The sequence below is a fragment of the Oncorhynchus clarkii genome, chromosome 9, assembly GCF_045791955.1.
Source record: "Oncorhynchus clarkii lewisi isolate Uvic-CL-2024 chromosome 9, UVic_Ocla_1.0, whole genome shotgun sequence".
Classification (NCBI taxonomy): Eukaryota; Metazoa; Chordata; class Actinopteri; order Salmoniformes; family Salmonidae; genus Oncorhynchus; species Oncorhynchus clarkii.
In genome coordinates this window covers 15,098,891-15,119,897 of record NC_092155.1, presented here as the reverse complement: position 1 = coordinate 15,119,897, position 21,007 = coordinate 15,098,891, and the positions used below count along the sequence as shown (strand labels likewise).

The window sequence follows — 21,007 nt, the reverse complement described above, 5'->3', positions numbered from 1 at the left end:
AACAAAAATAAATACCTGTCTTCATCTACTTATCAAGAACTCCACTTCCTTGTGACCTAATCACTCTCCTGCACTATGAAGCAATAAAAGCTGCATTGTTTCCAAATATAGTTTTATTTCCTTTTGACATGCCTTACGCAGGAAGAATTCCAGTCTGACTCTGAGTCAAGTCTGGTTGGTTTTACATTTTTATTTAATAGAAGAACCAAGTAAACAACCAAATGGTGGACGCTGACACATAGATTCCCTTTGTCGTCAAGTCTCTGTTGACACGGCAATGACAAATCATGTAACACATTTGTAAAACCCACAACAAGGAAGCTCTAATTAAATGTTTCCTCATCATGATTTATGTTCAGAAGCAAAGTAACTCTACTCTTGAATTGTATTGCAACAGAATGGTTTGTGCTGCTGGTCCAGTTTCAACTGTTCTGCCTGCGGCTAGGGAACCATGACCTGTTCAGCGGACGTGCTACCTTCTACCGCAACTGCTTTCTCAACCTCTGAATGCTCGGCTATGAAAGCCAACTGACATTTACTCCTGAGGTACTGACCTGTTGCACCCTCAAATACCACTGTGATTATTATTTTACCCTGCTAGTCATCTATGAACGTTTGAACATCTGAAGAACAATCTGGCCTTAAATGGCCATGTACTCTTATAATCTCCACCCAGCACAGCCAGAAGAGGACTGGCCACCCCTCAGAGCTTGGTTCCTCTTTAGGTTTCTTCCTAGGTTCCTGCTTTTCTAGGAAGTTTTTCCTAGCCACCGTGCTTCTACATCTGCATTGCTTGCTGTTGGGGGTTTTAGGCTGGGTTTCTCTATAGCACCTTGTGACATCTGCTGATATAAAAGGGCTTTAAAAATATGTTTGATTGAACAGCAAACCTGGTTTCAAAAAACTCCTCTTCCCTATTTGACCTAAATAGTTTGTGTGTATGTATTAGTATGTAGGCTACGTGTGCCTTTTTAATTTTAATGTATTTATTTTATTTTAACCTCACTAGGGTAGGGGGCACTATTTTCACGTCCGGATGAAAAGTGTGCCCAAAGTAAACTGCCTGCTGCTCAGGCCCAGAAGCTAGAATATGGATAGATTTGGAAAGAAAACACTCTGAAGTTTCTAAATCTGTTAAAATTATGTCTGTGAGTATAACAGAACTTATTTGGCAGGCGAAGCCCTGAGAACAAACCAACCAGGATATTTTTTTTTGAGGTCACTCTCTTTTCAATGTATTTCAATGTAGATCTAGATTTCTAAGGCACTTGCTTGCAGTTGCTATCGCTTCCACTAGATGTCAACAGTCTTTTGAAATTGGTTGATGTTTTTCTTTTGAGTAATGAAGAAGTAGGGCTGTTCAGAATGAGGGTCGAGTTTAGTGTACTGTTGTGGATGGGGCGTGCGACCTGAAAGCTTGCTCCACATTGTTTTCGTCCGCTATTGAACACAGTTTATTCCCTCTTAAATTTGATTGATTATTTACGTTTAAAAATACCTAAAGTTGGATTAGGAAAGTTGTTTGAAATGTTTGCATCAAGTTTACATGTAACTTATTAGATACTTTGTAGTCATGTTGCGCGAGTTGGAACCGGTGTATTTTCTCAATGAAATGCGCCAAATAAATGGACATTTTGGGATATAATGACAGAATTTGACCTAAAGGACCATTTGTGATATTTAATGGACATATTGGAGTGCCAACAGAAGATCTTCAAAGGAAAGGCATGAATTATATCGTTTTTTCTGACTTTTGTGTCGCGCCTGGCGGATTGAAATGTAATTTTCATGTGTTTGTTTGATGAGGTACTGTCCTCAGATAATAGCATGGTTTGCTCTCGCCGTAAAGCCTTTTTGAAATCTGACACTGTGGTTGGATTGACAAGAAGTTCATCTTTAATCCGATGTATAACACTTGTATGATTTATGAATTATTATTATGAGTATTTCTGGTTTTGAATTTGGCGCGCTGCTATTACACTGGGTGTTGTCAAATCAATCCCGTTAACGAGATTGGCGCGCTAAGGGATCACTAAGAAGTTAATTGAAAGTCACCCAGTAAAATACAAATTGAGTAAAAGTCTAAAAGTATTTGTTTTGAAATATACATAACTATCAAAAATGAATGTATTTGCTAAAATATACTTAGGTATCAAAAATAAAACCATAAATCATTTAAAATTCCTTATATTAAACTAGATGGCAAAATGTTATTTTTTATTTCTTTATGGATAGACACGTGCACACTCCAACACTCAGACGTTATTTACGAACTAAACATTTGTGTTTCAGTGGTCCGCCAGATCAGAGGGAGTAGGGATGACCAGGGATGTTCTCTTGATAACTGCATGAATTGGACAATTTCCTTGCTAAGCATTCAAAATGAAACGAGTACTTCTTGTTGTCAAGGAAAATGTATGGATTAAAAATAACGTTATTTTATTGAGTAATTTATGCAAGTAGTACTTTAAAGTAATTTTATTTAAGTAATGTGAATAAAATTATGGTGTATTTATTTCAACAAAGTTCCCCGTTAACTATTCAGTGTTCTGTTGTCTATTACACCACCATGAATGTATGACCAATTACCACAATAGTATTAGACCTATGTTTATTCACAGATATTTTAATGTATTTATTCAAGCTGGTACGATAGTTTCATATTCCCATTGATACAACTCAAAGCTTTTGAAATAAGCTTGTATCATCGACAACATGTGCGAGCATGTATATGAAGTATAAGCATGATAGTGCAATGCATCTGACTGTTGATGATTACATTTGTAAATATTTAATTGTATCCATCTTTAACAAATACATTATTAGTAGTGGTAGTAGTAGTAGGAGTATATCCTAACCATCTGGATCTCAGTTACTCTATCAGGAATGGACAATAGCAGCAGACTGATGTTTGCAGTCGTCATGGTAATGGCGTACATGGTGATTGGAGCCCAGACCCAGAACTCCACAACGGCCCCGCCCATCACAATGGCAGCTAATGCAGCTACGGAACCCAACGTAACAATGCTCCGAACGTAACTATCAGCCAATGGTACTATGGCACCCAACACAACAATTCTCTGACAGGCTGTGGTACCTGTTATCAACATCACCGTCACAGCTCTCACGGTGAGTTGCCTAGGCTACATGTCTCACTCGGTCTCACAGAGTCTCTGACTAGAAAAAGGAACAATACATTTCTTATCACTCAGTTTTCCCTCCAAACTAATTATCACTACTTTCCCTCTCTAAACGTATCTCTTTCTTTACTCTCTCTCTTAATAATTGATAAGCATTAAAAGCAATTTATGAATACATAATTATGAGTAACTTATAAAACATTTATAAACATGTACGACCATTTATAACGTTGTAATTCATGGAAGTTATTAGGTTTACCATATTAACTAATCGAATATAATCCCATATCATTTAGAGTAGACAACCAATATGAACGGTTATATAATTTCCTCTCCTCTCTCACTCTCTCACTCTCCCTCTTCCATAGCTCTTCTGATCCTGCTAGGTGTACTAGGTATGATGATGCTGTAATGCAGGTCTGAATGTGAAGCACCATGCACTCAGGAATTCTGCCTCCTTACCTTGGTCAGGCTGCGTCCCCAAATGAATACCCTCTCCCTACATAGAGGCCTTTTTTCACTGTGTAGGGAATAGGGTGCAATTATGGACTCAATCTGGTAACAGAACAAAGGACCATGTCAGATCTGAAGTTATATGCTTAAATATGCAATCACGTTTTTCCACATACTCAATAAAACACCTAGTTGTGGGTAGTAAGACATTAACCAACAGAATGGACCCAGTGATACAAGGCAAGTACCATTTAGAGGAAAAATGCAATCAATTCAAATTCGTATACATATTCTCCAGCACCACCCCAATCATATGTGAACATTGTACGTTTGTATGGGGATAGAAGTATATGGAGGACATTATTTTTTTTACCAGATTCTTATTTCTTAAAGAAACATACTTCCCATTCATCATCTCCAGCAACACTCCAACATCAACACAGACCTTCATCTACCTTGTTGACCACAAAACATAGAAACCAGCCATTTTAATATACAGTGATGTTGGAGTGTTGCTGGATTCCACGTCGGAACAAAGTAATTTAATTGAAATAACATGAAAACGTTGATTCCACCAGAGAACTGCCCAGTGGGCCGTAGATTACGTCTTATAGGCTGCATTTAGACAGGGAGACAATTTCTGATATTTTGTCAAATAATTGGTCTTTTGAACAATAACATCAGATCTTTTCACATCAGATGTTTTTCATAGCTGATCAAAATACCAATCAGTGTGTCACGATCATTTGAATGAATGGACCAAGGCGCAGCGTACTTAGAGTTCCACATGTTTAATAAATATTAACCTCACCAAAAAACAATACAGAAGAAAATTAAACATGACGGGCTGCTCAAAGGCAGCTACACAATAACAAGATCCCACAAAAAACTGTGGGAAAAGGCTGCCTAAATATGATCCCCAATCAGAGACAACAAAAGACAGCTGACTCTGATTGGGAACCATACCAGGCCAACATAGAAATAAAAAAACTAGACTATCCACCCTAGTCACACCCTGACCTAACCAAAATAGAGAATAAAAAGGATCTCTAAGGGCTGTGTGTGTGTGTGTGTGTGTGTGTGTGTGTGTGTGTGTGTGTGTGTGTGTGTGTGTGTGTGTGTGTGTGTGTGAGTGTGTGTGTGTGTGTGTGTGTGTGTGTGTGTATGTGTGTGTGTGTGTGTGTGTGTGTGTGTGTGTGTGTGCGTGTGCGTGTGCGTGTGTGTGTGTGTGTGTGTACGCACAATGATGACTCCACTGGATAATCTGTCGATGTGTCCTTAATTAAGCAAGGCACTTAAATCTAGTTGCTCTGAAAAGGTGTGTCTGATAAATGACTATAATTTAATGTAAGCAGTTTTTCAAGCCATGTCATGTTTGCTGAAATCCTGCATCTACTAGCACTCACTTCTGTGATCATGAAGTAATTTAAGAGGCTAGTTAAGGATCATATCACTTCAACCTTACCTTGAGACACTAGACCCACTTAATTTGCTAACCACCCCAATAGCACTGCAAATGACCCTATCCCATCTGGAAAAGAGGAAAACCTGCGTCAGAATGCTGTTCATTGACTATAGCTCAGCAATCAACACCATAGTACCTCCAAGCTCATCATTAAGCTAGCGTCCCTGGGTCTGAACCCTGCCCTTTGCAACTGGGTCCTGGACTTCCTGACAGGCAGCCCCCAGGTGGGGAAGGTAAGAAACCACACCTCCACTTCTTTGACTTGGCCCCTAAGACCCTCTGAAACTTTTACAGATGAACATTTGAGAGTATCCTGTCAGGCTGTATCACCGCTTAGTATGGCAACTGCACTGCCCGCAACCGCAGGGCTATCCAGAGGGTGGCACGGTCTGCTGAGTTCATCACCCTACCTGCCCTCCAGGACACCTACATCACCCGCTGTCACAGGAAGGCCAAAAATATCATCAAGGACATCAAATAACCGAGCCACGGCCTGTTCATCCCACTTCCATCCTGAAGGCGAGGTCAGTACAGGTGCATCAACGCTGGGACCACGAGACTGAAAAACAGATTCTATCTCAAGGCCATCAGACCGTTAAATGGCCATCACTAGCCGGCTACCACCCACTTACTCAACCCTGCACCTTAGAGGCTGCTGCCCTATATACATAGACATGGAATCATTGGCCACTTTAGTAATGGAACACTAGTCACTTTAATAATGTTTACATACTGCTTTACTCATCTCAAATGCATACACTGTATTCTATTCTAAAGAATTTAGTCAATGCCACACTGACATTGGTCATTCTAATATTTAATTTGTGTGGATTGTTGTGAATTGTTAGATACTACTGTACTGTTGGAGTTAGGAACACAAGCATTTCGCTACACCCGCCTTAACGTCTGCTAAATATGTGTAAGTGACCAATACATTTGATTTGATTTACTCTAAATCAAGTTATATCTGTCTACATCCATGGGTCCTCCTCATTCCCAACCCTGGCTATGCTATTCCACAAAATCATGAAGCATATTTTCAATGTTACTTACAACTCTATTCATAAAAATATGAACAGAAAAGCTCATTTTTACACCTCTTCACTTGGAAAGTGTGATGGGTCCGCATTCAAAAAGCATAAAGCTTAGTTCACTTTTTATGTATTGTTATTATTTTAACTACAACATGATAGCATGCAGTTTAGGCTTAACAGCCTTCTACAGTGTGTAGGTTCACAACTTTTTCAAACAGAAACAGTATATTGGCTCATTCATCCCCTCCTCTCCCCTGTAACTATTCCCCAGGTCGTTGCTGCAAATGAGATTGTGTTCTCAGTCAACTTACCTGGTAAAATAATGGATAAATAAAAAAAAATAAATAAATGTATTATAGGGAAGACGGGTGAGTAAGCGATGAGAAGCAGGTGCTTCTAATCAGCATTTCGATTCATCTGCCAATCAAGGATATGGCTTCTCTGGTCTACCTGTAAATGTGTTACCATCACAATGTCTGCGTTTCCACAGGATGCCCAAATGTGATTATTTTTTTCTCCACTAAATTGTCTTTTGACCAATCACATCAGAGCTATTTTTTCAAAGCTGATCTGATTGGTCAAAATACCAATTAATACAAACATTTCAGAATTGGGCTGCCTGTGTAAACACAGCCAAATAAATACCGAAATACAAGGTAAGGGAGCATACATTCTATTCAAAATATATGTGGACAGTGTTATTGCATAAGAGTACACAATACTTCACTTCTATGGCTTAAGGTTTTCTAGAGGCATTCAAAACCCAACGCTCAGTTCCATATCAAATACTTGAAGAACTTAACTTGTACTTTCAGCTCCTAGTGGAGCGAATACCCTTAAGGATCAGATACATATATGTGTAAAATATCTTAATAAATCATATTTTCAGGACACAAAAACATTCATTAACGTATGTACATTAGCATTGACAATTAAATACTGGGATTGGAATAGTTTTACACTCTATAATACTCCTATAATTTAGCCCAAACAACTACCTCTTTCCCTACTGTATTTAATTAATTAATTTATTTTGCTCCTTTGCACCCCATTATTTTTATTTCTACTTTGCACATTCTCCCATTGCAAATCTACCATTCCAGTGTTTTACTTGCTATATTGTATTTACTTTGCCACCATGGCCTTTTTGCCTTTACCTCCCTTATCTCACCTCATTTGCTCACATCGTATATAGACTTGTTTCTACTGTATTATTGACTGTATGTTTGTTTTACTCCATGTGTGTCGTTGTATTTGGCGAACTGCTTTGCTTTATCTTGGCCAGGTCATAATTGTAAATGAGAACTTGTTCTCAACTGGCCTACCTGGTTAAATAAAGGTGAAATAAATACATAAAAATAAATATTATGTACATTTCAACAAATAATACAAAATAAATGAATAAATATGCACGACTACAGTATATAACAAAATACACTGTTATTGAACAAAAATAGCCAAATCAATAAAATGTTGAACTTGGATGTAAAGTCCTCATTTGGTAGTTCAGCAGATTTAAGGCAGAAGGTTGAAGAGGTTCCAACAGACCAACGTCATCAACAGGCCTGGAAAAACAAACAAACAAACAAGAAAATTCTGGTTATTTTTCAAAAGGACATTTCAACACTGACACCTACTGGTTGAGTCAAGTGGTCATCAACAGCCTCAAAAGCATTATATCCTACAGACCACAGTGCAATGACCAGACTGCACAATGACCACACAGTACAATGTCCACATTCCACATTGACCACACTGTACAATGATCACACAGCACAATGATCACACTGCACAATGACCACAGTCCACAATGACCACAGCGTACAATGACCACAGTGTACAATGACCACAGTCCACAATGACCACAGTGTAAAATGACCACAAAGGACAATGACCACAGTGTACAATGACCACAGTGTACAATGACCACAGTGTGCGATGACCACACTGCACGATGACCACACTGCACAATGACCACAGTCCACAATGACCACAGTGTAAAATGACCACAAAGGACAATGACCACAGTGTACAATGACCACAGTGTACAATGACCACAGTGTGCGATGACCACACTGCACGATGACCACACTGCACAATGACCACACTGCACAATGACCACAGTGAACAATGACCACACAGCCCAATGCCCACAGTGTACAATGTCCACAGTCCACAATGACCACAGTCCACAATGACCACACAGCACAATGACCACAGTGTACAATGACCACAGTCCACAATGACCACAGTCCACAATGACCACAGTGTTCAATGACCACAGTCCACATTGACAACAGTGTACAATGACCACAGCCCACAATGACCACAGTGTACAATGACCACAGTCCACATTGACAACAGTGTACAATGACCACAGTCCACAATGACCACAGTGTTCAATGACCACAGTCCACAATGACCACAGTCCACATTGACAACAGTGTACAATGACCACAGTCCACAATGACCACAGTCCACATTGACAAAAGTGTACAATGACCACAGTCCACAATGACAACAGTGTACAATGACCACAGTCCACAAGGACCACAGTGTTCAATGACCACAGTCCACATTGACAACAGTGTACAATGACCACAGCCCACAATGACCACAGTGTTCAATGACCACAGTCCACAATGACCACAGTCCACAACGACCACAGTCCACATTGACCACAGTGTACATTGACCACAGTCCACATTGACAACAGTGTACAATGACCACAGTCCACAATGACCACAGTGTTCAATGACCACAGTCCACAATGACCACAGTCCACAATGACCATAGTGTACAGTGACCACAGTCCACAGTGACCACAGTCCACATTGACCACAGTGCACAATGACCACAGTCCACAATGACCACAGTCCACAATGACCACAGTGTTCAATGACCACAGCCCACAATGACCACAGTGTTCAATGACCACAGTCCACAATGACCACAGTCCACAACGACCACAGTCCACATTGACCACAGTGTACATTGACCACAGTCCACATTGACAACAGTGTACAATGACCACAGTCCACAATGACCACAGTGTTCAATGACCACAGTCCACAATGACCACAGTCCACAATGACCATAGTGTACAGTGACCACAGTCCACATTGACAACAGTGTACAATGACCACAGTGTACAATGACCACAGTGTACATTGACCACAGTCCACATTGACAACAGTGTACAATGACCACAGTCCACAATGACCACAGTGTTCAATGACCACAGTCCACAATGACCACAGTCCACAATGACCACAGTCCACAATGACCATAGTGTACAGTGACCACAGTCCACAGTGACCACAGTCCACATTGACCACAGTGCACAATGACCACAGTCCACAATGACCACAGTCCACAATGGCCACAGTCCACAATGACCACAGTGTTCAATGACCACAGTCCACAAATACCACAGTGTTCAATGACCACACTGCACAACGACAACATTGAGCGATAACCACAATGCACAATGACCACACTGCACAGTGACCACACAGCACAATGACCACACTGCACAGTGACCACATTGTACAATGACAACACAGCACAATGACCACAATGTACAATGACAACACAGCACAATGACCACACAGCACAATGACCAAAGTCTACAAAGACCACACAGTCTACAATGACCACACAGCACAATGACCACACTGCACAATGACCACTGCGTTCAATGACCACACTGCACAATGACCACAGTTCACATTGACCACAGAGTACAATGACCACACAGCATAGTGACCACACTGCTCAATGACCAAAGTGTACAACGACTGAAGTCCACAATACCACACTGTGTACAAGGACCACACTGTGTACAATGACCACAGTGTACAACGACTGATGTCCACAATACCACGCTGTGTACAATGACCACACTGTGTACAATGACAACACTGCACAATGAATGACCACACTGCATAATGACCACACAACACAATGACCAAACAGCACAATGACCACAGTCTACACTGCCATTAACTCAGCATACAAAACCACAGTCTAAAAAGACCACAGTCTACAAAAACCACAGTCTACAATGACAAGTGTACAATGACCACAAAGCGCATTGACGACACAGCACAAGGACCAAACAGCACAATGACCACACAGCACAATGACCACAGTGTAAAATGACCACACAGGACAATGACCACAAAGGACAATGACCACAGTGTAAAATGACCACACTGTACAATGACCACAGTGTAAAATGACCACACTGTACAATGAAAACAGTGTAAAATGACCACACAGGACAATGACCACAAAGGACAATGACCAAACTGCACAATAACCACAGTGAACAATGACCACAGTCCACAATGACCACAGTCCACAATGACCACAGTCCAAAATGACCACAGTCCACAATGACCACAGTCCAAAATGACCACAGTCCACAATGACCACAGTCCAAAATGAACACAGTCCACAATGACCACAGTCCACAATGACCACAGTCCACAATGACCACAGTCCAAAATGACCACAGTCCACAATGACCACAGTCCAAAATGACCACAGTCCACAATGACCACAGTCCAAAATGACCACAGTCCAAAATGACCACAGTCCATAATGACCACAGTGTACAATGACCACAGTCCACAATGACCACAGTGTACATTGACCACACAGCACAATGACCACAGTCCACAATGACCACAGTCCACAGTGACCACAGTCCAAAGTGACCACAGTGTACAATGACCACAGTCCACAATGACCACAGTGTACAATTACCATAGTCCACAATGACGTCACACAGCAAAATGACCACAGTGTAAAATGACCACACAGCACAATGACGTCACACAGCACAATCACGTTACACAGCACAATGACCACAGTCCACAATGACCACAGTCCACAAAGACCACAGTGTTCAATGACCACAGTCCACAATGACCACAGCACAATGACCACACAGTACAATGACCACAGTGTACAATGACCACAGTCCACAATGACCACAGTGTACAATGACCACAGTTCACAATGACCATAGTGTTCAATGACCACAGTTGACAAAGACCACAGTCCACAATGACCACAGTGTACAATGACCGCAGTCCACAATGACCACACTGCACAATGACCACAGTCCACAATGTCCACAGTCCACAATGACCACACTGCACAATGACCACAGTCTACAATGTCCACACTGCACAATGTCCACAGTCCACAATGTCCACAGTCCACAATGACCACACTGCACAATGACCACAGTTTACAATGTAAACACTGCACAATGACCACAGTCCACAATGACCACAGTCCACAATGATCACACTGGACAATGACCACAGTCCACAATGTCCACAGTCCACAATGACCACACTGCACAATGACCACAGTCTACAATGTCCACACTGCACAATGACCACAGTCCACAATGACCATAGTCTACAATGTCCACACTGCACAATGACCACAGTCCACAATGACCACAGTCTACAATGTCCACACTGCACAAATCCACATTTCACAACGACCACAGTGTGCAATGATCACACTGCACAATGACCACACTGCACAATGACCACACTGCACAATGACCACATTTCACAATGACCACACTGCACAATGACAACACTGCACAATGACCAGACTGCACAACGACCAGACTGCACAACGACCACACTGCACAACGACCACAGTGTACACTGACCACAGTGTACAATGACCACAGTGTACAATGACCACAGTGTACAATGACCACAGTCCACAATGACCACAGTCCACAATGACCACAGTCCACAATGACCACAGTCCACAATGACCACAGTCCACAATGACCACAGTCCACAATGACCACAGTGTACAATGACCACAGTAAGTGATAAATGACCAAAAGTCGACTTCACTCACTGTGAAAAAGGGGTTTCCTACAGCTTGAGGAAACCTGACTGGAGAGGCCTGTCAAAAGTATAATGGAGGGAGAGCCAAGATCACCTGCAGGAGAAGAACAACACATTTTGCAAAGTTACAGAACACTTCCTCTTTCCTAGGTGTGTGTGTGTGTGTGTGTGTGTGTGTGTGTGTGTGTGTGTGTGTGTGTGTGTGTGTGTGTGTGTGTGTGTGTGTGTGTGTGTGTGTGTGTGTACAAGTGCTCTTACAATATGCAAAACAGCTGTGTCAGCATAGTCAACAAATGTACATTTTAAATAGCATTTTATGGTAGACATTAAAGTGTGTGTGTGTGTGTGTGTGTGTGTGTGTGTGTGTGTGTGTGTGTGTGTGTGTGTGTGCGTGCGTGTGTGCACGCTTGTGTACGAGCACTCTTGCATTATGCAAAAACAGTTGTGTTATCATAGTCAGCAAATGTACATTTTAAATAGAATTTTATGGTAGACATAAAAGCATTTATTTTAGAAGACGCACTCTTGAATCTTACCATTATCCTCAACAGATCCTCGGACAAACAACACTTTTTGAAGACCAGTATCTATTACACATCTGGGTGTTAGGGTCAAGGTTTGGAGCAAAAATGGAGTCAAATTATCAGGGATGATGAAGTTCAATTGAAGTATTTTTATATAAGGATCATAAGCAAGTTCTTTGTCTGTTACCTCCACCTGAAAGAAAAGTATGAAATAATCAAACTATTAAATAATGGAAGTTCAAACAGGACTGTCTTGTGCTCCCGAGTAGAAGTAATCCTCTGTATATGTAATTTGTAATATCACTAGAGGCTTAAACTTACTAGTGTGTTGTTGATAAATGTGGCTCCATTGTAAAAGGCGTTTTGAACAGTAAATGTTCCACTTTCGTACACCACAATCACTGATTCAAACTGAAAAAAATATCAACAATATTCATCATTAATGAAGTATGTTTTGGTGATGAATGGAGAGGTTCCTGTATTGTCTAAGTATCTGATTTATAAAAGGTTGATATGGGTTGCCATACACAAGGTCACTGGTTTGAATCCCATCCTAACATTAACAAATTAGATTTACTTGCCTTTATTTAACCAATCCCTAAACATACTTGCTTAAACTTAACCACTTCATTGCTGTCCTTCGAATACAATGATATAAGGAAATCTGGATGTGTCGTGGTACCTTGATTTGATTAGTTAGCATTTCAGTGATGATTCCCAGGTATCCCTTAGGTGTCTCTGCAGGTGCACTAATCTCCACTATGAAAGGAGGGTAGGTTGTGACAGAGATGTAGGTGCATTTCCTGGGGTCATCTCTAACATCGCAGCCCATTGGTCTAGAGTAGCGCTTTCTTTCTCTCAAACTCTGCGTAAAACAAATTAAAAAAATTATTATATATACTGTATATATATATATATACAGTGCATTGGAAAAATAGTCAAACCCCTTCCCTTTTTCCAAATTTGGCTACGTTACAGCCTTGTTCTAAAATGTACTCAAAAATGTTTTCCCCTCATCAATCTACCACATAATGGCAAAGCGAAAACAGTGTTGTTGTTGTTTTGTAAATTTATTACAAATTAGAAACAGAAATACCTTGCTAAAAAAAGTTTTCAAACCCTTTGCTATGAGACTCGAGATTGAGCTTGGGGGCATCCTGCTTCCCTTGATCATCCTTGAGATGTTTCTACAACTTGATTGGAGTCCACCTGTGGTAAATTCAATTGATCTACATAAGGTCCAACTGTTGACAGCGCATGTCAGAGCAAAAACCAAGCCATGAGTTCGAAGAGCTCCGAGACAGGATTGTGTCGAGGCACAGATCTAGGGAAGGGTACCACAACATTTCTCCAGCATTGTAGGTCCCTAGAGCACAGTGGCCTCCATCATTCTTAAATGGAAGAAGTTTAGAACCACCAAAACTCTTCCTAGAGCTGGCAGTATGGCCAAACTGAGCAACAGGGGTAGAAAGTCCTTGGTCAGGGAGATGACCAAGATCCCGATGGTCATTCTGACAGATCTCTGGAGTTCCTCTGTGGACATGGGAGAACCTTCCAGAAGAACAACCATCTTTGCAGCACTCCACCAATCAGGCCTTTATTGTAGAGTGGCTAGACGGTAGCCAATCCTCAGTAAAATACACAATACATCCCACTTGGAGTTTACCAAAAGGCACCTAATGACTCTCAGGCCATGAGAAACAAGATTCTCTGGTCTGATGAAACGAAAATGTAACACTTTGGCCTGAATACCAAGCGTCACGTCTGGAGGAAACCTGGCACCATCCCTACGGTGAAGCATGGTGGTGGCAGCATCATGCTGGGGGGATGTTTTTCAGCAGCAGGGACTGGGAGACTAATCATGATCGAGGCAAAGAGGAACGGAGCAAAGTACAGAGAGATCCTTGAAGAAATCCTGCTCCAAAGAGCTCAGGACCTCAGACTGTGGTGAAGGATCACCTTCCAAAAGGACAGTGACCCTAAGCACACAGCCAAGACAACGCAGGAGTGGCTCTGAATGTCCTTGTGTGGCCCAGACAGAGAGACCTGTGCAGTAACAATCCACATCCAACTGTGTAGTAACACTCCACATCCAACCTGACAGAGCTTGAGAGGATCTGCAGAGAAGAATGGGAGAAACTCCCCAAATACAGGTGTGCTAAGCTTGTAGCGTCATACCCAAGAAGACTTGAGGCTGTAATCGCTGCCAAAGGTGCTTCAACAAAATACTGTGTAAAGGGTCTGCATACTTATGTAAATGTGATATTTCAAAAAAAATTTAACCAATATAAATTAACGAACATTTCTAAAAACCTGTTTTTGCTTTGTCATTACGGGGTATTGTGTGTAGATTGATGAGGGAAAAAAAGATTTAATACATTTTAGAATAAGGCTGTAATGTAACAAAATGTTTTTAAAAATCAAGGGGTCCAAATACTTTCCGAAGGAACTGTATACAGATTTTTGGGGGTTTTGACATATATACACTTTGGGCCTTGACTAACCCTGGACATACAGCCTGACCAGGAAAATCTCAGCACTTAGTGACAGTACAAAATTGGCACCACTTCATAATACTGATAACAGAATATTCTGTCCTGCGTCCTCTCACGCGACACAGAGTCACGATTCAAATACATGCCGACTCGTTACAACCTTGGCTTTAAGCACAACATTTTCGTCCCTGTGTGACAAAGAGAAAGTGGTCTTGTTTAATTTCTATGAAATTAAACTTTTTCATGTTGAGAGCTAGCACAACACTAGCGCAACACTTAGCGCAACACTCAACAATGCCTGCTAAATTGAATTAAAATAGTACAAGTACTATGTATCTATACTTGTGTCTAAGGACATTACCGTAAGTCTAAGAGGAGTTGTAGCAGTAGCAGTAGTTGGAGTTGTTGATGTATTAGGAGTCAGAGGAGTAGGACTAGGAGTAGCAGATGTAGCAGTAGGAGGCATAGGAGTAGGACTTGGAGTAGCAGATGTAGCAGTAGGAGTCATAGTTGTGCTGTTCAGAGCTGTTTGGGATAGGTCCAGTAGATGTTGTGTTAGGAGCTGTAGTTGTTGTAGTGAGAGCTGTAGTTGTTGTAGTAGGAGCTGTGGTTGTTGTGGATGGAGATTTAGTTGAGCAATAGTTGTTGTTGTAGTAGGATCAGTAGTTGTTGTAGTAGGATCAGTAGTTGTTGTAGTAGGATCAGTAGTTGTTGTAGTAGGATCAGTAGTTGCTGTAGTAGGATCAGTAGTTGTTGTAGTAGGATCAGTAGTTGTTGTAGTAGGATCAGTAGTTGTTGTAGTAGGATCAGTAGTTGTTGTAGTAGGATCAGTAGTTGTTGTAGGAGGAGCTGTAGTTGTTGTTTGAGCTCTTGTTGTGGGGACAGTTGAGAACAGTCGGTTTACAGTCACGCTAGGCACTGCAATCCAAAATACACTGGAGGTCTGCATAAATGTTGACCTTGAAGAGGAAGACGGATAATAGTACCAATATTAGACTGCACAAAATTCCTGCACTGTTCTCAAATTACCCATTTTTTTCAAAATCCCATGGTTGTAGGATTCCCAGTGCTCATTCCATCCTGATTCTGCAGAACATCAATTTCTGAAAAACCTGGGAGTTTTGGGAAAGTTTCTGGAATTTTGCAACCCAGAGCAAACATTTAGAGGCTTATCACTGGGTAAAACTAGTTTAATCAACGTTGTTTCTCGTAATTTCTACCCCAAATATCTATGTGATGACACTGAATCACCAAAGAAAATTGAATGGGTTTGGAGGAAGTCATCAACGTAAGGTCATTTCGACAACACAACCAACGGTAAATGAAATCTAGATGCTGAGCTGTTGTCTGTGCCGTTGGATCATGCACCAAAATGTTTTTATACTACAAATAGATATACAGTACTGTCATTTTTCAATGAATATGGCACCTCTGCAAACATTTTTGACAAAATATTTGTGATTTCAGTTATGTCCTACAGAAAAATCATGTAAAAAATAACTGTGTCGTGTTTGTGATGGTTTTAGCAGAGACTTTGGTTGCCAAATTCCAGTAACTTCCAACCAGGATTTCTGGAGAACCTGGGAATTTGGAGAAAGTTACTGTAAATGTTCAACTCTAGTAGAGACTCACTTGACTATGATGTTGCCCAATGAGGATGAGGATGGTGCTGTCCAGGTGACTGTTACTGATGATCTAGGTTGATTGTTGCTTTGACTCACCCCAGAGGCCTAACAATAAAACAACCGGTAAAGTCAATCAATAGAGAACAATGATCTTGGTACATTGATGGCAGGTAAGGCACTCATCATTTCTCATTGGTGTTTCTAGCTATAGTACGTAAAGGTAACAAACTCTTGTTTAAGGTTGGAAAAAAACGGTAACTTGCCCAAAATGCCCAGGTTTTAAGCAGTAAATCTGGAATCCACCAACTAGATTTCTGGAAAACCTTGGAATTTTGGGAAGTTACCGGAATTTTTGCAACCCTACTTTTCAGCACTGTGTAGCCGGACCAGTAAAATCTCTCCTATTATTGGGCTCAAATCAGTTTCATTTGACGTATTGATGAGTCAATATAGTCCAATAAAACAGTGGGTAAATTGGTAACAGTGAAGACTATGGCCAGAATGTCCTGTGCTGTATTGCAACTAGGGTTACAAAATTCCAGAAACTCTCCCAAAATGTCACAGGTTTTCCAGAAATCTCAGTTGGAGGATCTCCAGATTCAGGAGGGTATGAGCAGGGTGGGAATCCTCCAACTGGGATTGTTTCAGGAATTTTACAACCCTAACAGTAACTCACTGCGATCCCATTGCAAGGCACAAGAACGATCCCAGTTCCACTGCCCAGAGAGAACGTTCCCACAGCCTTGTTCTGTCCTTCCTCATGGGCCTCCAGAAGAAACCCTTTATAGGTTAAGTTTCCTGACAGAGTCACTGAGAAAGAGAGGGGGGAGAAAGGGAGAGAGAGAAATTGAAAAAGGGAGAGAGATGGAGAAAGGGAAATTGAGTGCTGAATCTCTGGATGACATGTCCTTGGACTAAGTCATGATTCCCTGCCTCTTAATCTTGTATTGTCATATTAACTGTGCTGGAATATGCTATGTGAAAAGTTTACGTCTGAGCAGGGACAGACTGCCAAAGGTCAATTCTGGTAAATGGTCTATCTCAAATAAAATCACATGCGCCGAATACAACAAGTGTAGACTTTACCGTGACATGCTTACTTACAAGTCCTTAACCAACAATGCAGTTCAAGAAGAACAAACTATTTACCAAGTAGACAAAAAATAAAAGGTAACAATAAAAAGTAACACAATAAGCCCTGTTAAAATGTTGATTTAAATTGACTCACAAAATATTAGAAATGTCCAGACAGATTACTGTTCCCACTCCGTTCCTTCATCTGAGCCAAAACAGTATGGATTGGGTAAGCCCAATAGTGTGTTTCCATCATCTTGGTGACTCACCTTGGATGGTGTTTCCTGGCTGGAAGATGGTCTGGTTGACAGTGACAGTGTATGGTGAGGAAGAGCTCTGCCCTGTGCTGCCATGAAAACTATTACCTGGTAGCATTGAACCACACTGAGAAGCAATGGAAGATCCTCCCCCACTGAAAGCCTCCACTTGTAAAGCAGTCAGAGACAGGAAAAGGCAGAGAAAACCCATAATTTCTCTGTATAGCAGATGTGTGTGTGTGTGTGTGTGTGTGTGTGTGTGTGTGAGAGAGAGAGAGAGAGAGAGAGAGAGAGAGAGAGAGAGAGAGAGAGAGAGAGAGAGAGAGAGAGAGAGAGAGAGAGAGAGAGAGAGAGAGAGACAGAGAGAGAGAGACAGAGAGAGAGACAGAGAGAGAGAGAGAGAGAGAGAGAGAGAGAGAGAGAGAGAGAGAGAGAGAGCAAACAAGAGTTAGGAGGAAGAAAACATAGGATAAATTAATCAATTTACAAAGACACATCTATAAATGATAATATTTCTAATGAGATTTATAGCCGTTTTGTAACTACAAACATACAGTATATAGGTAATGTTTCCCGGGCAGTACAGACAATGGAACTCAAACACCTGTGGAAATATAAACTCTGACCTTTTGTCATTAAAGCTCTCTTTTTCATACAGAAAGTTTAACAGTAGCAACAACTATATAACTAGTCATAATTACACTGTAATAATAATTCAGTTTAAATTACAAATCTATAATTTGAACATATAAAAAGGCAGGGAAAAACCCCTGGAATGATCTTAATATAAGAGCACACATGAGCCTCCATGTTAGAAGATTTTGAAACAAATATCCAGTCTTGTTCAAGAGAACTTCATCCAAAAAAAACAAGTATTCAGGTGAATTGTTTGGTGCCAAATTATGTATTAGACTATTTATTATATATCTCTAGCATGACGTCTTAAACACAAATTTCTAACATTACTGAGGACAATTATTATTATTGCTATTAAAACAACAAAAATACATTACAAAGACAATGTGATTGGGTGCTCGCGTCAGTGGGTGCTCTGGTCAGTGGGAGCACTCGTCCCCACTTGCCTAAGATGCCGGCATGGCGAAGCCCCCTGCCCAAAGGGATTTTCCAGGGCAGGAAGGACCAAGCGCTGCCTGACGCCCAGGCTGGTATGGAAGCGAGCGCACCCATATGTCACGCCCTGATCAGTTTCACCATATGTCCACCCCCCTCCAGGTGTTTCTCGTATTCCCCATTATCCCTTGTGTATTTATACCTGTGTTTTCTGTCTGTCTCTGCCAGTTCGTCTTGTTTGTTCAAGCTTACCATCGTTTGTCCTGTCAGCTCCTGTCTTTTCCTAGCCTCTTTTTTTCTCATCCTCCTGGTTTTTGAGCCTTGCCTGTCCTGACCCTGTACCTGCCCGCCTTACCTCTGCCTGTCCCTGACTCTTAGCCTGTCTGCCGTCCTGTACCTTGCTCCTGCCCTGGATTATCGACCCCTGCCTTCCTTTGACCTGTCGTTTGTCTGTCCCATGATTGCAGACACCTGTGTCTTTTGGTTTGTGATTGTACCCTGATGAGGACAGCTTGGCTGTCGAAACGTTGGTAATTAAGTTTTTGCATCTGAGCTCCTAGAGTGTGCGGGTCTCTTTTATTTTCAAGTTTTCTACTCCGCTAGCCAGCACCTCGTCTAAATAGGTGTGTCTTTCTTTTTCTTCTAGATTCCAGAGTTACGATAAACATTGTTACTTCACACCATCTGCACTTGGGTTTTACCTTGATTCCTGATACCATAACCACAATGACCAGCACACACACTTCTCAGACCGTGAAACCAAAACACAAAACATATATAACTAAACACACATTCTCACCCTGATTGGAGGAGCTCAAACATTTATACTGTTCATGTGTCTATGTATTTATTCCAACACTCATTAATTCCAACCTTCAGACAGTCACAGATCAACCCATCTTTCCCAGTAAATCATCATCCTACCATTTTCTCCTGCAACACTTCCCTCCATTCACTAGTGACTGACAATTATTTGTTAGTGTTATTAACATAGGCCTGTTAAATAGTTAGTAGTGAAAGTAGTTCATTCAAATATGGCTTACCGGGTTGATTTAACTTCAGCTAGACGAGTGTTGAATTCAACTGTTTCAAGGACGTGATATACAACCGAGTGTGAATCAGAGCTTCGCACACAGAGACCATATATATCAGGTCCCACGTCATGGTAACAAAAATAAATACCTGTCTTCGTCTACTTATCAAGAACTCCACTTCCTTGTGACCTAATAACACACACACAAACACGCATTGTTTCCAAATATAGTTTTATTTACTTTTGACATGCCTTACGCAGGAAGAATTCCAGTCTGACTCTGAGTCAAGTCTGGTTGGTTTTACATTTCTATCTAATAGAAGAACCAAGTAAACAACCAAAGGAAAGGACACTGACACATAGATTCCCTTTGTCGTCAAGTCTCTGTTGACACGGCAAGGACAAATCATGCAACACATTTGGAAAACCCACAACAAGAAAGCTCTAATTAAATGTTTCCTCATTATGATTTATGATCAGAATCCAGAAGCAAAGTAACTCTACTCTTGAATTTTATTGCAACAGAATATAATCTCCTCCCTCCAAGTTGTAACGCTCGTCCTCTTCTTCTGACGAGGAGAGATATGAGATTTCGGACCAATTTGCAGCGTGGTAAGTGTCCATTTTAATATGTACAACTGAACACTACAATATACAAAATAACAAAGTGAAAGACCAAAACAAACGAAACCCGTGTGGCACAAACACTGACACGGAAAATAATCACCCACAACTCAACAGTGAAACCAGGCTACCTAAGTATGGTTCTCAATCAGGGACAACGATTGACAGCTGCCTCTGATTGAGAACCATACCAGGCCAAACACAGAAATCCCAAAACATAGAAAAAGGAACATAGACAACCCACCCAACTCACGCCCTGACCATACTAAAACAAAGACATAACAACAGAACTAAGGTCAGAACGTGACACAAGTAAAC

The 21,007-nt window shown here is 41.1% G+C and overlaps 1 protein-coding gene and 1 pseudogene across 1 annotated transcript; one reads left to right on the top strand and one right to left on the bottom strand.

Annotated features, from left to right (window-relative positions):
• The window catches only part of LOC139415963 (fucolectin-like), a 246,422-nt pseudogene that overhangs the window by 213,027 nt on the left and 12,388 nt on the right, over positions 1-21,007 (top strand).
• Positions 5,321-20,119, bottom strand: LOC139415957 (uncharacterized). Its single transcript, XM_071164151.1, has 10 exons — positions 20,076-20,119; positions 17,974-18,179; positions 17,307-17,440; positions 16,638-16,735; positions 15,367-15,964; positions 13,193-13,375; positions 12,832-12,921; positions 12,523-12,703; positions 11,997-12,080; positions 5,321-7,657 (listed from the first exon to the last, which is right to left on the bottom strand). The coding sequence occupies exons 2-10, from the start codon at positions 18,170-18,172 to the stop codon at positions 7,608-7,610; spliced, it is 1,617 nt and encodes a 538-aa protein (XP_071020252.1). The 5' UTR covers positions 18,173-18,179; positions 20,076-20,119; the 3' UTR covers positions 5,321-7,607.